The sequence below is a fragment of the Enhydra lutris genome, unplaced genomic scaffold (assembly GCF_002288905.1).
Source record: "Enhydra lutris kenyoni isolate GAN:26980312 unplaced genomic scaffold, ASM228890v2 scaffoldscaffold9, whole genome shotgun sequence".
Lineage (NCBI taxonomy): Eukaryota > Metazoa > Chordata > Mammalia > Carnivora > Mustelidae > Enhydra > Enhydra lutris.
Genome location: NW_019154093.1, coordinates 33,124,385 through 33,142,652, shown reverse-complemented (window position 1 = coordinate 33,142,652; position 18,268 = coordinate 33,124,385). Strand labels below are relative to the sequence as shown.

General features: G+C 35.7%; 1 protein-coding gene across 1 annotated transcript in view; it reads right to left on the bottom strand.

Annotated features, from left to right (window-relative positions):
* Positions 1–18,268, bottom strand: part of LOC111143514 (ribonucleoprotein, PTB binding 2) — an 87,905-nt gene that overhangs the window by 13,426 nt on the left and 56,211 nt on the right. The window contains exons 10-11 of the mRNA XM_022497324.1: positions 14,966–15,077; positions 13,480–13,616 (exon numbers count right to left, since the gene is read on the bottom strand). Coding sequence (XP_022353032.1) covers positions 13,480–13,616; positions 14,966–15,077 — 249 coding nt within the window. The remainder of the gene's footprint in view (positions 1–13,479; positions 13,617–14,965; positions 15,078–18,268) is intronic.

The following is an 18,268-nucleotide window of genomic DNA, read 5'->3' as shown; positions in this document are numbered from 1 at the left end:
CCTGACCCCCAGTAACTATTCACGTTCTCTATGAACTGGTCTATTCTGGACATTTCATACGAACAGGATCATTTACTATGTTCCTTTCATGCCTGGCTTATTTCACTTAGCATCATGATTTCAAGGTTCACCCATGTAGTGACAACGATCAGTCCTCCATTCCTTCTACAGCAACAGAATGTTGCACTGTATGGCTGCGCCACAGTTTGTTTATTCACTCATCAGCTGATTGACCTTTGGGTCCTTTCCCTTTTGGCTATGATGAAAAATGCTGCTATGATAATTAACGTCCAACTTTGTGTATAGACCTAGATTTTCAATTCTCTTGGATATATAGGTAGGAGTGAAATTCTCAGGTCTTATGGTAACCGTGTGTTTAACATTTTGAGGAACTGTCAAATTTTTCCAAAGCAGCTGCACCACTTTAATTCCCTCCCAGCAGTGTATGAGGGTACCCGTTTCTCCACACTGTTGCCAACATTTGTTATGGTGCATTTTTCTTCATTCTCTATTCTTTCTATTCTTCAGACTGGATGATCTCAATTGATCTATCTTCCAAACATGTTGATTCTTTCTTCTGCCTGTTCAAATCTGCTATGCTCTAGTAAATCATTTCAGCTATTGTACTTATTCAAATCCAGAACTTCCTCTTGGTCCTTCTCTAATAATTATTGCCAGTTTTACTGATGCTCTTCTTGAGGAGAGAATAGATGGAACTTCTTATTGTGTCCGTTGTTGCTGTCATCTATGTTGATATCATCTATGGCTTGCATTTTTCCATTTAGGCCTATGATACGCTGCAAATTAATTTTAGAGCAATGGTCCGAGGGAAGAATCAGGCTTCATGTTTTCCAATATGGATAATCAATGGTTCTAACAACATTTCTGTTCCTTATTTAATTCTTTTGGTGTTTTGGTCAAAAATCAGTTTACCGGGGCACCTGGGTGGCTCAGTGGGTTAAAGTCCCTGCCTTTGGCTCAGGTCATGATCTCAGGGTCCTGGGATTGAGCCCCGCATCGGGCTCTCTGCTCAGCGAGGAGCCTGCTTCCCCCTCTCTCTCTGCTTGCCTCTCTGCCTACTTGTGATCTCTGTCAAATAAATAAATAAAATATTAAAAAAAAATCAGTTTACCATTTAAGTATGGGCCTATGCTGGGACTCTCTTCTGTTCTAGTGATCTATTGCCTACCATTTTGTCCACACCACACTGTCTGATTGTCATGACTTTATAGTATATCTTGAAGTCATACAGAGGAAGTCCTCAAGCTGTGCTCTTTCGTAAGATTTTAGCTCCTTTGCATTTTAGTACAAACTTTAAAAATTTCTATTTGAGAAAAAGGCTACTGAGTAACTGGGATAACAATCTATAGATCAGTTTAGAGGGAACCGCGATATTGCCAATATTAAGTCTTCCAATTCACGGACATGGGACAGCTCTCCATTCATAGGCATCTTTCATTTCTCACAGCAATATCTTCAGTTTTCATTGTTCTTACAAATTTTCTGTTAACTTATTGCTACGTATTTCATGTTTAATGCTGTTGTCAATATAAATTTTCAAAATTTAAAAAAATATTCTTTTCCAATTGTTTCCTGCTTGTCCACAAAAACAATTGATTTTTTGCATCTTACCCTCTATCTTGTGACTATGCAAAGTTTATTAGTTTAATGATTGCTTTTTAGGGGGATTTTTCATATAAACACTCAGACAAAAAGAGACATTTTTACTTTTGCTTCCCATTTTATGCCCTTTTTAAATTTAATTTTTGAGAGAGAGAGACAGAGAGACAGAGAGAGCAAACGAAGTTTGGAAAAGAGAGGCAGAGGGAGACGGAGAATCTTAAGCAGGGCCCGACAGGAGCCCAGTGCAGGGACTCGATCTCACAGCCCTGAGATCATGACCCCAGCCAAAATCAAGAGTCAGATGCTTAACTGACCGAGCCACTCACGTGCCCTCTTATACCCTTTTTTAAAAAAAAACCTAGCTGCACTAAACCTCCCATAAAATGTTTGAAGAGGCATAGTCAAGCCTTACTCTGACAATCTCTTTGTTTCAATTGGAGCATGTATTCCATTTTTATTTAACTATTACCGTCATTCAATTTAGATTTCTTACCTAGCTATTTGTTTTCTATTCACCTGTTTTTTTCCCCCTTTCCTGACATTTTTTGGCTTAATCAATGTTCTTAGAATTCCACTATAACTAAGCTACTGACATTTCAGGTGTACTGTTTTGTATTTTTTTCCAAATAGTTGCTTTATGAATGACAATGTTTTCCATAACTTATCACAGATGACTCAGGGTTACTGTTCTACTTCATATAAAATGTAATATAAAATTTTACTTAAAATGTATGTTTGAATAACCCCATAACTGTACTTTCATTCACTTCATACAGTCCTTTGTACTATTATCAAATACGTTGTATCTATGAACATTATAAACCCCACACTAAAATGTCATAACTTTTAAATAAATTAAGAGAAAATATACAGTATTTTATTTACCCCACAAAGTTACCAGTTGTTTTAACACTGTAGCTCTCAATGAGGAGCACTCTACTGGGTAGAGGACAAAGATACTGTTAAATATCTTACAAGCACAGAAGGAGAATTACCCAGCCCAGACGGCCAACAGAGCCAAGGCTGAGGAACTCTACCTTAAGAATAATGCACATTATTTTTATCTGGTTACTTCCAAGATACCCTCCTTAGAACTTAAGTTTTCATCATATTAACTGACACGTCTAGGTAAAATATTTTTATTTATCCTGCTTTGCAGGGGTTGTGTCTGCGCCTGTTAGATCTGGAGGTTTTTTAAACCAAATTTAGGAAATTTTTTACCATTATTTTTTTCAAATATTTCATGACACATTATCTTTTCCCTCTCCTCCTGGGACTGCAATTATCCATATTTTAGACTGCTTGGTATCATCCCTCAGGTCTTCAGGATCTGTTCATGGATTTTCATTGTCATTTCTGTTCTCCGTATTGAATTATTTTTTTGTCTTCATGTTAATTGAAACTTTTTTCCTGTTTTCTCCAATCTCTGCTAAGCCCAACCACCATTTTGTTTCTTTCCCTGATACTACACTTTTCGGTTGGAGAGTTTCCATACTTCTTTTTTAGTTTATATTGCTTGCTGAAAATCCCTACCTTTTATTATGACTTTATACTCCTTAGGTCCTTGAACAAATAATAGCTGCTTTAAATAAATCCTTGTTCACTAAGACCAACATCTGGGTCATCTTGGGGTCAGTTTCTGTTTATTGTTTTTCTTCTTAATTGTGGGTCCCGTTTCTTGTTTCTTCAATTATCTAGGAATTTCATATACTGATTAGAGATGATATATCATAAAGACCACAGATGTATAGCCTTCCTCTAAATATTGCTGATTTTTTAAAAAAGATTTTATTTATTTATTTGAGAGAGAGAGAGTGAGAGAGAGTATGAGCGAGAAGAAGGTCAGAGAGAGAAGCAGACTCCCCGTGGAGCTGGGAGCCCGATGCGGGACTTGATCCCGAGACTCCAGGATCATGACCTGAGCCGAAGGTAGTCGTCCAACCAACTGAGCCACCCAGGCGTCCCAATATTGCTGATTTTTTTTTTTTAAGATTTTATTTATTTATTTGACAGAGAGAGAGATCACAAGTAGGCAGAGAGGCAGGCAGAGAGAGAGAGAGGATGAAGCAGGCTCCCTACCAAGGAGAAAGCCCAATGCGGGGCTCAATCCCAGGACCCTGGGATCATGACCTGAGCCAAAGGCAGAGGCTTTGACCTACTGAGCCACCCAGGTGCCCCAATATTGCTGATTTTTGTTGGAAGGAGGAGATAACTTTGCTGAATTCAAACTCAAACTGCTGTGCAGGGGAGGAACTGAATTCCTTCTCAGTTCATTAGGGACTTGGAATCTCCCTCATAAACATGGTTCAGAGGTCAGACAAGTGTGTCTTGGCTGAGTTGGGGCTCCTTCCTAAGCAACCCCCCTTTTCAGAGAGTTCATGCTTACTTTTCAGCCTTGCTAAGGGTTCTCAACTCTGCTCTTACTCCGGCAGCCAGTACGAACCTGGACTACAGGTGATGTTAGGCAAAATGATAAATCTCGTCCATGGCAGTTTCCCTCTTTTAAGGACTAACTCCCCACTTCAGGTTCTGCCTGCTTTTGATCACACCCCAGGACCTTCAAACAGTTGTTTCTCTTTCATATTCAGTCCAGTTTTAATAATGGTTACCTACAGGGGGAATAATCTGATATAAGCAACTTTGCCAATATTGGAATACCAGTTAGGATTTTTAAATGTAACAGCTTTATTGAAAATAAAGATTATTATATCCCTCTACACCTTGATACATTCATCTCCTAATCCTTATGCACAGGGCTGGCACAAAAGAAACAAAGAAACAGTTTCTACTAGACAAGACACTACTTCCATGCCTGAAGAAACTTCTCCATGGTATAATGAAAATAATGCAACCTTGGTTATCACAGAAATTGTTTGCCAACTGCATGAACTTACAAAGATGATTAAATTCTCTATGCTCTTCTACTTGTGTTATGGAGACAGTCTCACAGGCTTGTTAGAAAGGTTAAATGCTTACGTTGCAAAGCGTACAGCACATGGTAAAACCAAAATAAAAAAATATCAGGTTCTTTTCCTTAGACCTCTTCCTCCATTCTAGCAGTGGAAATAGTAGGAATTTCTCAAACATGACTGCTCTTTTTCTAGTTACTTTATTCCATTAGTAACATCTAGTTAAGTTCACTTTCTGAGGAGGAAAGAACACCAGACTGAGAACAAATCTCACTTGATGAACACAACGAGGTAGAAGCAGGGACTGTCCAGGGGGACGATAAATCCAGGGAAGATGCGTACCTCCACAGTGTCTCTGGGACAGCAAGGGTAGAGGCAGAAGGAAGATTGGCAATATAAAAGGGATCTTTATCACAGAATTTCTCCATGTGTACATAGAAAAGGGTTTTTCTGTGGATATAAGTATAAAATAAACAACAGTAATCTAATTAGCAAAACTGCTGAGAAAAAAACACATTTCAAGGGTGAAATAAATGAAAAGGTAAGGAAAATAATAACTTAAAAAGATTAAATCATACAGGTCGGATGGGAGGACCCCAAGTTTGCCTTGTCATCTGGATACAAATAGATAACATCTGTATCAGTGTAAATAACCTAGGACATGACCTGAAGACTGGCAGAACTCCACAACTAAAGGCAGGAAGAGGTCACAGTGAAGAAGGAGGAAGGGCAAAGACATGGTCTGGAGTGAAAAGGACTGTAGGGAGGGAGCCAATGGTGCAGAGAAAGGCTGAAAACAGACTTTCACACTGGGGCGCTCACAAATGAGGAGGATGAATCTCCATAATATTTGCTTTTGAAATTCAGAAGGCCAAATTTTATGAGTTCTTAAAATCATCAGGACTTAAGATCTGGAATTTTAAAAATCAGCAAGCTTGGCTCTTGGAGAGCCTTGATGGTGTTAAGGAGCAGAGCCCCCACCCTGAAAAAGACAGGACAATAAAGAGCCCAAGCAGATATGGTGTAGAACCAGCAGTTTGAAAACGCTGGGGCAGACAGGAAGGACAGTGATTTCTCATCTCAGAGCATGGCCTAGAGAGACAGGGATCATGGGGAGACCCCTCCAGGAATAAAGGAGCTGGCAGGCATCATTCCCTCCCCTGCACCCAGCATAAACAATAGCTACCTGCAGGAACCAGAGCAGTATAGACACTTCTTAACTAACTTGTTTACATCAATCCACACCACCACCACCCCCAATTCCCCATCCCAACCTTCAGTGGATCCACCCTTCCCAGTCATATATCCCTCACTCCTGGCACTGTGAGCCTCTCCCCCAGAAGACCAGGGAATAACTGAAGGAAAAAGAGGCCACGACTCAACAGCATAGCACATGCAACACACGTAGGAGATATTCCCTAAAGCACCAGGTCATGGGCAACAGGGAACACTGCATTGTGGGCACTAAAAGATCTATTCTTCATAAGGCTTTTATTGTGAAGAGCAAAAGAAGTAGCTGACTTTCCTAACAGAGAGAAATAGGCAAAGTCAAACAAAATGAGAAGATAGAGAAAAATGTCCCAAATGAAAGAACAGGACCAAACCAAGCAAGAGACCAAAGCAAAACATATATAATGTGCCTGATAGAGAATATAAAGTAATAATCACAAAGATACTCCCTGGACTGGAGAAAAGAGGACATCAGTGAGGCCCTTAGCACAGAGATTAAAAAAAGAGCCAATCAGGGACCAAGAACACAATAAATTAAATTAAAAATACATTTGATGGAATAAATAGGCTTGATGAAGCAGAGAAATGAATTATGACATGGAACACAAGTAATGGAAAGTAACCAAACTGAGCAAAGGAGAGGAAAGAAAATTATGCAAATTAAGAACTGTCATAGGGAACTCAGTGATTTGGTCAAGTGTAACAACATTTGTATTATAGGGATCTCAGAAGGAGAGAGAGATAAAGGGGCAGAAAACTTATTTGAAGAAATAATAGCTGAAAACTTCCCTAATCTGGGGGAGGAAACAGATACCTGGATTCAGGAGGCACAAAGAGCTTCCCTCCAAAATTCAACCCAAGGAGGTCCACACCAAGAAATAAACTAATTAAAATGGCAAAAAGTAGCAATAAAGAAGAAGTTTTAAAAGCAACAAGAGAAAAGAAAACAGTTACATACAAGGGAAACTCCATAACATTATCAGGATTTTTCAATGGAAACTTTGCAGGACAGAAGAGAGTGATAGGATATATTTAAAGTGCTAAAAGAAAATAAAAGTGCAACCAAGAATACTCTCTCCAGCAAGGCTATCATTCTGAATAGAAGGAGAGTAAAGAGTTTCTCATACAAACAAAAACTAAAGGAGTTCATGACCATTAAATCAGTCCTATAAGAAATATTAAGGTTGAAAAACAAATTCTTTGAATGGAAAGGAAAACCATAGAGAGAGTAGGAGGAGTAAAAAACACAAAAGCAGTAACAATAAATATATCTGTAAAAATTGGTCAAGGGATTCCTAAAATAAAAGGATGTAAAATACGACACCATATACCTAAAATGTGGGGGGGGGGGGGGGTCAGGTGTGGGGAGAAGAGTAAAGAATGGGTTTAAACTTAAGTGACCATCAACTTAATAGAAACTGCTATATGCAAAAGATACTATATGCAAACCTACTGGTAACCACAAATCAAAAACCAGTAATAGATATGCAAAAATAAAGAGAAAGAAATCCAAATATATTTCTAAATAAAGCCAATAAACCATGAGAGCAAGAGAAGAATTAGAGAAAACCTATTTTTTTAAAAAAATCACAAAACTAGTAACAAAATAGCAATAATTACATGTCTATCAATAGTACTTTGAAAGTAAATGGACTAAATGCTCCAAACAAAAGATACAGGGTGTCAGAATGGATTAAAAAACAAGACCCATCTATATGCTGCCTACAAGAGACTCATTTCAGACCAAAAGACATCTGCAGATTTAAAGTGAGGAGATGGAGAAATATTTATCATGCAAAACAAAGTCTGGGTAGCAGTGCTTATATCAGAAAAATAGACTTTAAAACAAAGACTGTAACAAGAGACAAAGAAGGACATTGTATAAGAATAAAGGGACGATCCAATAAGAGGATATAACAATTGTATTTATTTATGCACCCAACATGGGAGCACCCAAATACATAAAACTGTTAATAACAAACATAAAGGGAACAATTGATAGTAATACAATAATGGTAGGGTCCTTAACACCCCATTTGCATTAATGGACAGACCATCCAAACAGAAAATCAGTAAGGAAACAATTTGTTTTGAATGACTCACTGGACCAGATGGATTTAACAGACATTTTCAGAACATTCCATCCTAAAACAGCAGGATGTACATTCTTTCAAGCACATATGGAACATTCTCCAGAACAGATCACATATTAGGCCACAAAACAAGTCTCAACAAATTCAAAAAACTGAAGGTATACCATGCATCTTTTCTGACCACAACACTATGAAATTAGAAATTAACTGCAAGAAATAATCTGGAAAGAGCACAAATACTTGGGAGGTTAAAACAACATGCTAGTAAACAATGAATGGGTCAACCAAGAAATTAAAGAAAAATCAATAACTACATAAAAACAAATGAAAATGAAAATAGAATGGTTCAAAATCTTTGGGATACAGCAAAAGTGGTTCTAAGAAGAAAGTTTATAGCAACACAGCCCTACCTTAAGAAGCAAGAAAAATCACAAACAACCTTACATTATACCTAAAGAAGCTAGAAAAAGAAGAACAATCCCAAATCCCAGCAAAAGGTAGGAGTAAAGATTAGAGCAGAAATAAATGATACAGAAACTAAAAAAATAAAATAAAATAAAATAAAAAAAATAGCACAGATCAATGAAGTCAGGAGATTTCAGAAGATCAATAAAACTGATAAATCCTTTATGTTTATAAAAATTTTTTTAAAAATTAAATTTTAAAAAAACATAAAAAATTGATAAACCCTTAGCAAGACCCATGAGAGCGAGAGAACCAAATAAACAGAATTACTAATGAAAGAGGAGAAATAACAACCAACACCATAGAAATACAAACAATTCTAAAAGAATATTATGAAAGCCTATATGTCAACAAATTGGGCAACTTAGGAGAAACAGATAAATTCCAAGAAACATATATTCTACCAAAACTAGGTTAGGGAAAAATAGAAAATCTGAACAGACCAGGTACTGGTAAGGAGATTGAATCAGTAACCAAAAAACTCCCAAAAAATAAAAGTCCAGGACCAGACGGCTTTACAGAAAAACTCTACTAAACATTTTAATTTTTTTAATTTTTATTTTTTTTCTACTAAACATTTGAAAAAGAGTTAATATTGATTCTTCCCAAACTAGTCCAAAAAATAGAAGAGGAAGGAAAACTTCTAGATCCTTTTTATGAGGCCAATATCACCCTGATACCAAAATGACATAAAGATACCACAAAAAAAAAAAAAAAAACCTAAAAGAGAGAGAGAGAGAATTACAGGCCAGTATCTCTCATGACTATAGATGCAAAAATCCTCAACAAAATGTTAGAAAACTGAATCCAATAAAATATATTTAAAAAATCATGTACCAAAATCAAGTGGAATTTATTCCCAGATGATAGGGTGGTTCAATATTCATAATCACGGTGATATGTCACATCAGTAAAAGAAAGGATAAAAACCATACGATATTTCAATAGATGCAGAAAAAGCATTTGACAAAGTACAACATCCATTCATAATAAAAACTTCTCTGCAAAGTAGGTCTAGAGGGAATATATGTCAAGATAATAAAGGCCTTATTTGAAAAACCCACAGCAAATATCACACCTAATGGGGAAAAACTGAGAGCTTTTCCCTTAAGATCAAGAACAAGACAAGTATGTCCACCCTCATCAGTTTTATTCAACATAGAACTGCAAGTCCTCGCCACAGCATTAAGACAACATAAAGAAATAAAAGTCATCTAAATTGGTAAGGAAGAAGTAAAACCTTCATTATTTGCAGATGACATGACACTATATATAGAAAACATTAAAGATTCCACCAAAAAGCTACTAGAACTGATAAATTTAGTAAAGCTGCAGGATATAAAATCAGTGTACAGAAACCTGCTGGATTCCTATACATTAATAATAAAGCAGCAGAAACTGAAAATAAGAAAACAATCTTATTGGAGCGCCTGGGTGGCTCAGTGGGTTAAAGACTCTGCCTTCGGTTCAGGTCATGATCCCAGGGTCCTGGGATAGAGCCCTGCATCGGGCTCACTGCTCGGCAGGGAGTCTGCTTCCTCCTCTCTCTCTGCCTGCCTCTCTGCCTACTTGTGATCTCTGTCTGTCAAATAAATAAATAAAATCTGAAAGAAAGAAAGAAAGAAAGAAAGAAAGAAAGAAAGAAAGAAAGAAAGAAAGAAAACAATCCTATTTACAATTGCACCAAGTACATTAAACATCTAGGAATAAACTTAACCAAAGAAAGACCTGAATTCTGAAAACTATAAAATATTGATGAAAGAAACTCAAGACAATGCAAAGAAATGGAAAGACATTCCATGCTCATAGACAGGAAGAGCCAAGACTGTTAAAATGTCCATACTACCCAAACCAATCTACAGGTTTAATCAATCCCTCTTAAATACCAAGAGCACTTTTCACAAAACCAAAGCAAATAATCCTAAATTTTTTAGGAACCACAAAGGACCCCAAATAGTCAAAGCAGTCTTGAAAAAGAAAAACAAAACTGGAGGTATCATGATCTAGATTTCAAGTTATATTACAAAGTGGTAGTGATTAAAATAGTATGGTACTGGCATGAAAACAGACACACAAATCAATAGAATAGAACAGAAAGCCTGGAAATAAACCCACAACTAATCTTCAACAGAGGAGGAATATATATACAATGGGAAAAGACAGTCTCTTCAACAAATGGTGATGGGGAGAACCACAGCAACAGGCAAAAGAATGAAACTGGACCACTTTATTTCATCATACACAAAAATAAACTCAAAATGCATTAAAGATCTAAATGTGAGGCCTGAAACCATAAAAATCCTTTAAGAGAGCACAGGCAGTAATCTCTCTGACACTGGCCACATCAACACAGTTCTAAATGTCTCCTGAGGCAAGAGAAATAAAAGCAAAAATAAATAATTGGGACTACACCAAAATAAAAAGCTTCTGCACAGCAAAGGAAGCAATCAACAAAACTAAAAGGCAACCTACTGAATGGGAGAAGATATTTACAAATGACATATCTGATAAAGGGTTAGTATCCAAAATATGTAAAGAACTGATACAACTCAACACACAACAAAACCAAATAACCCATTTAGAAATGGGCAAAAGACATGAAAATATATTTCTCCAAAGAAAACATACAAATGGATAACATACATGTGAAAAGCTGTTCAACATCACTTATCATCAGGGAAATGCAAATTATAACTACATGAGATATCACCTCCCACCTGTCACAATGGCTAAAACAGAAAAACACAAGAAACACCAAGTATTAGCAAAGATATGAAGAAAAAGGAAGCCCTGTGCACTGTTGGTGGGAATGCAAACTGGTACAGCCAATCTGGAAAACAGTATGGAGATGCCTCAAAATGTTAAAAATAGAACTACTGTATCCAGGAGTTATACCACTGGGTATTTACCCCCCAAATACAAAAGCACTAAGGAAAGGGATACATGCACCCTTATGTCTATTGCAGCATTATTTATAAGAGCCAAACTACAAAAGCAGCCCAAACTATGGAAGTGTCCATCAATAGATAAATAAAGAAGATGTGGTATATACACGCAATGGAATATTATTCAGCCATAAAAAAAGAACAAAATCTTGCCATTTGCAACAACATGGATAGAGCTAGACTGTATTAAGCTAAGCAACAGAAGTCAAAGAAAAACAAATGCCATATGATCTCACTCATTCCATATGTGGAATTTAAGAAACAAAACAAATGAGCAAAGGGAAAAAGAGAGACAAATCAAGAAACAGACTCCTAACTATAACAAACTGATGGTTACAGGTGGGGGGGCATGGGGGATGGGGAGTAAGGAGTATGCTTATCATAAAATAAAGTGATAAAAAATTAAAAGGCTATATAAAAAGTGTAATTATACATGTTTAAAAAAATTTTTTTAAGTTTATTGTGCTTCCATTTATGAAAGTAAATTTTGCTCCTTGTATAGGAACAAAAAACTAGAATTATACAGGACTATAATTTATAAATTTTTTAAATTAACAATAGATTATGAAATATTTACCATGTGTTTACATAGTGTTTTATTTGATCTTTACTATTTGCATTATATTTCTGGAATAAATATGACATAATTTATGTACTTAGTATTAAAAATTATTGGAAATTTAGGCTGTTTCTAATTTACAGAACTATCAATTTACAAATTTTACTGATCTCTGATAATTTCCTTGGGTTTTGTCATCTGTAAATATAATTAGCATACAATTAATGTCAATTAATGTCCTCATCTTGATTTCTTAAAATGTGAATTAATAAAGGAAGAAAAATGGACTCTTATGAAACATATGAGGGAATGCTTTCCAGGTTGTATTAGTTCATGATTACTCTTACTTGGACACAGGTCTGTTGGTACCTAATTACATCATCTTCCAACCTATATTTCTCCACCTTTCCACAGGTATATAAGAGACTTTATTACATATTATTCTAATATCCAGCTGCACCATTCTTTTTTTTTTTTTTTTAAAGATTTTATTTATTTATTTGTCAGAGAGAGAGAGAGAGCGAGAGTGAGCACAAGCAGATAGAGTGGCAGGCAGAGGCAGAGGGAGAAGCAGGCTCCCTGCTGAACAAGGAGCCCGATGTGGGACTCGATCCCAGGATGCTGGGATCATGACCTGAGCCGAAGGCAGCGGCTTAACCCACTGAGCCACCCAGGCGTCCCCAGCTGCACCATTCTTACAGAATCTATTTCACCTGTGTTTCTAGTACCCTATCATAAAAGCATAAGGAGGCATCGATTGTTCCAAGGGAATTCACACAGGTTTTCTGTTCTAAAGGCTATTAGAGAGAGATGAGGCAAACACAGGTGCTCCAAGGAAATCAAAGTGGAAGCACTGCTGCCGCAGATAGGGCAGAGCTGAGAAGCAGCTGATGTGCTGAGAAATAAAGAATCAGAACAAGGATAGTTCATTACAAGACCCCAGGATTATATCATCATATACTGCTAACATGATATATACTCTCAGCTTAAGCCATTGAGAATAACCTGAAGGAGAAAAGGCCAAAGTAAAATTGACATATTTACGTCATGGTACAATATACTTTTGGAATATAATATTTTTTATGTTAGTGATTGATTGGTTTAAATGTTAGCCTAACAGCGCCCATCATTATGGTCGTGTGTCTGTAATCAGGAAGCAGTGGTGAAGAACAGGGGCATCTCCTTGAGTTCCTTAGTCAGGTATACATTGGTATAAACCACAAGTCAGCAGTTTTTCTGTAAAGAGCCAGTAAATATTTAATAAATATTTAATCTTATGGGTCATATGGTCTCTGTTGCAGCTATTCAACTCTACCGTTGTGGCATAATAGCAACATAGACAATATGTAAATGAATGGACATGGCTGTATCCAGCAGAACTTTACTTATAAAACAGGCGGTGGGCTGGATTTGGTCTATAGTTTGTTGACCACTAGTGTAAACACCAAGAGGTAAATATCTAGCATAAATATCTAGGTAAATATCAATGTTGCTTGAATATGTCCTAAAATCCCAAATGTGCATGGAATATTGTGTAGATGAATGCAATTTTACTTTCCTATGATATCACAGCAATCACATTTTCATATTCAATGAGCTCAATATACAGTTGAACCAATTTTTCTAGTTATCATCAAAACTTGAGGATCACTTACCTGTGCATAATCACCAAAAGGTTGAGAATAAGAAATGCACTTTTCCAATGTGTGTTGTGATTCATTTCCCTGAGAGATTGCATCCAGAATATTGCTGGCAATTCCAGTCTTCTGCAGAGCGGTTTTACTTGCAGGGGCTAAAGTCAAATTTCAATATTTTTAGCTAAAAGTTGTTTTGTTATAAATTATAAACAAAGTACAAAACTCATTAATTCAACATGTACCCAAACAACACAGATTTTTATTTGCCTGCATATAGCTATAGTTCTTATCCCCCAGGGGGAGGATATACACTATATGATGTTGTCTTGTTCATTTAAAGCAACTGAACGTGGAAGTTTGCCCAATGGATAAATAATTTTGATGGAAACATTTTTAAGATACATGTCTAATCTCTAAAAGAAGGCAAACAAAATGTAAACTAATCTTTTTTATTAATGCAATAGTTGTAACCATCAATTTTAGACCAGGTAAAAAATGCAGTGGGTATAGGAGAAGCACATTAAATTTTTTTTCTGGCTCTTTTAAAAAATTACAAATTAATGTCGAGGTACCAGAGGATACTTTATAAAATACAGAGCATATATATTATTTCATTTCTTTTAACTCTATTCTTTTTTCCCCAGAGGTAACAGTTTAGAATTTTCCCAGATTTACTGAATGCATTTACACATTAAATATGTACACGTAAGAATATATAGTTTAAAAAAAAAAAGAATACATAGTTTTAAACAAACATAAATGGAATCATTTTAGGCACATGTTGGCTTTTTCTACTTAATTTGCTTTAGAGAGAATTTCATATTAGTACATGTAGCTCTCCCTCAACTATAACAAAAAGTTGTATTGTGTTCCATTTTATGATAAACTATTTTTTTTTTAACCATTCCCCTATTGAGGAATATTAAGGCACTTTTCAGTTACACTATTGACAACCAACATTGTAGTGAATATCCTAGTGCCTAGAACACAACACATTTGTGATTTTCTCTTAAAACTATATTTAATAATCTACCTTAATTGAAGGCCTGAGAAAGTCTTCCAAAAAAGTAAATAAGAGTTCAACTTCTGCTTATTATCATTAGCTCACAGTTTTGGGGGGATTGTTTGCAAATATTCTGGATATATGAGATATGTAGAGGTTTAAATCTCTATTTTAGAAATAGATTTAGAATACAAATGATTCTATATGTATTGTACAGCATTATAGTATTGCCAATAATTCCCTTGCCAGATTTTCTATTATGATTTAATAATTCAATAAATTGATTATATTCTTAATAAGATATTACAAAAGATGTTTCCTTAAATAGTTAGAATACATTTTAAGTGTCTTAATTTTAGTTATTCTTTAATTTAAAGATGAGGTCATAATTTAGGCTTTCATGGCCAATAAGCATTATTTGCTTCCATTTAATTAGAGTAAGACTGATTATGGAAAGTATTTAATAAAACTCCAAAATACTAATACTGAGCTCTTACTTACATGATAAGCACACACTGGGCAACACACTTGCCAGGTTCAGGTATGGATTCTTACTGAGCCGTATTTCTTTTGGTGGTTCTCCCAATAGTGAAGTCTGATTCTTAGAGGCCACCTATTTATCAAAAATAAAACAGTAGGTGTTTAATCAGAGGTACAGGAAAATATAAATGCAGAAAAAGTAGAGAAATACTTACTCTTCAGTAAATCTAGTCTAGTGTAGTAAAAATTTGTGGAACCCAATGTTTGAACATATGAAGTTATGGAGTATTTCTGGATAGTGATTAAAATGATCACACTCCACTTATTTTTTCAATTAGTTTTTTTTTAAACTACCCTAGAACTTTAGAACTGAAAGAGAATTAAAGGCATTCTTGTAAATTCTTTTCACTGGAACTAGGAGAGAATTACTTCACAAGAAAAAGCAAATCCCATACCTTATTTCCAGAAATACTGTTATCTACATTTTCCTACTAGGATTTTTATAGTGTATGGCTACAGGCAAATGATAAAGGAAAGCTTACTGATTTCTGGTTCTAAAAGTAATACCAAACAAAATAAGTGGATTTAATAAAATCCAAATCCACATTTAGAAGATAACCCTAGAAATTCACATTTCTTGAAAATATATCAGTAAATTTTATATAATTAAGTGTAAGGGTTCTAGCATTTCTTTAACAGAAGAAAAGGGCTTATTCTTCAGATCATTTTGTTTTGTACTGATGGAATTTTTTACTTTTCAACTCTCTGTTAGTAAAAAAATTTTTTTTAAATAAAACAATGTAGGTTACTATAATTAAAGCTAGAATCTAAGTTTTCATTTCTAGTTAATTTTTGTTTTGTTCCCTGAACAGAATGAAATATAATATCAAGTGCTTATTTCTATATTTGAGAAACAACTCAATAAACAACTCCTTTATTTCTTCCTTATCTGGTCAATATTATTGTATTTGGATTGAGAAATCTGTCCTGTACATCTTCATAAGACTCAAAGAAGTCCAGATTTGCTTGTGATAGGTAAATCACAGATAGAGATGTATTTATTCAAAGATGCTTACTGAATGTTTACCATGCTCCAGGCGCTGTGGTAAGCATCGATAATACTAAAATGAGTAGGACAAGAATACTACCGTTAAGAAATTCACAATTAAGGGGTGCCTGGGTGGCTCAGTGGGTTAAAGCCTCTGCCTTCAGCTCAGGTCATGATCCCAGGGTCCTGGGATCAAGTTCCTCATCGGGCTCTCTGCTCAGCAGGGAGCCTGCTTCCCCTCTCTTTCTGCCTGCCTCTCTGCCTACTTATGATCTCTGTCTGTCAAATAAATAAATACAATCTTTAAAAAAAAAAAAAATTCCCAGTTAAGTAGCTATAATAGCTCAAAAGAAGTCTAAGATGGAAACATAAAATTCTAGGTAGGAGCTAACACCATTACATATTTGCCAAAGGAAAATGTATAGCATGATGAAAGACAGTGCCCTAGAGAGAATTCAAAGACTGAGAAAATGTAGCCAGGAAGGTACTCTAAGATTTTGTCTCTAAAGTACTTAAATTGCCAAGATAATCAGATTCTATCCTATCAGGGTTCTCAACTCTAGCTATGAAAGAAAATAACTTATAAAAAAAAAATACAATGTATCAACAACAAAAAAAGCCCTGGACCAAATGGCTTCACTGGGTAATTCAATGAAATATTTATTTTTAAATTTAAAATCAATTAACTAACATAGTGTATTATTAGTTTCAAAGATAGAGTTTAATGATTCATCAGTTGCATACAACGCCCAGTGCTCATTCCATCAAGTGGCCTCCTTAATGACCATCACACATTTACCCCATCACTCCCCCCACCCCACCACCACTTTCTCTCCAGCAACACTGTTTCCTGGAGTTGAGTCTTTTATGGTTTGTCTTCTTCTCTGATTTTTTCTTATTTTATTTTTCCTTCGCTTCCTCTATATTCATCTGCTTTGTCTCTTAAATTCCACATATGAGTGAAATCATATATTTGTCTTTCTCTGATTGACTTATTTCACTTAGCATAACACCCTCTAGTTCCATCCATGTCGTTGCAAATGTTGAGATTTCATTCTTTTTGATGGCTCAGTAGCATTCTACTGCCTATGCACGTGTGTACACATACACACAGAGACACACACACACACACCATTGCTTCTTTATCCATTCATCTGTTGATGGACATCTGGGCTATTTCCATATTTTGGCTATTATGGACATTGCTGCTATAAACATTGGGGTGCATGTGCCCCTTCTAATCACTATTCAATAAAACATTTAAAGAGGAATTAATGCCAATTCTTTTCAAACTCTTCCACAAAACTGAAGGAGAATACTTTCAGCATTGTTCTAGTACCAAAGCCAGAGACACACCACAAAAAAGAAAGAGGACCACAGATAAATATCCCTTATAAATATTGGTGCCAAAACCATCGACAAAACACTAGCAAACCAAAATGAGTAGATTATTAAAGGGATTATACATCATAACCCACTGGGATTTACTCCTAAAACGCAAGGACGATTCAATGTACAAAAGTCATTCAACATAATACGCTATATTAACAGAATGGAGAAAAAAACAGTCACCTCAACTGATGCAGAAAAAGCATTTGACAAAATTTAACATGCTTTCACGATTAAAATTCAATGCACTTAGGGAACCTGGGTGGCTCAGTCAGTTAAACATCTGCCTTCAGCTCAGATCATGATCTCAGGCTCCTGGGATTGAGCCCCGCATTGCACTCCATGCTCAGCAAGGAGCGTGCTTCTCCCTCTTTCTCTGCTGCTCCCCCTGCTTGTGTGCTCTCTCTCATTCAAATAAACAAATAAAGTCTTTAAAAAACAAAATAAAATGAAACACACTCAGCAAAGTTAGCACAGAAGGAAGCTACCTTAATAAAACAGAAGTTATATATGAAGTCAACATCATACTCAATAGTGAAAGACTGAAATCTTCCCCTCTAACATCAAGAACGAGACAAAGCTGTCTGCTTTCACTACTTCTGTTCAACATAATATTGGATGTTTTAGTCAGAGCAAATAAGTAGGAAAAAGAAATAAAAGACATCCAAACCAGAGTGGAAGAAGTAAAGTGATTTCCGCTTGCGAATGCATGAAAACCCTAAATGCTACACATACACAAACTGTTAGACTAAATGAATTCAGCAAAGTTGCAGGATATAAATCAACATACAAAAATTAGTTGCATTTCTATACACTAACAATGAACAATCCAAAAAGAAAAATAAGAAAGCAATTCCATTTACAACAGAATCAAAAAGGATAAAATA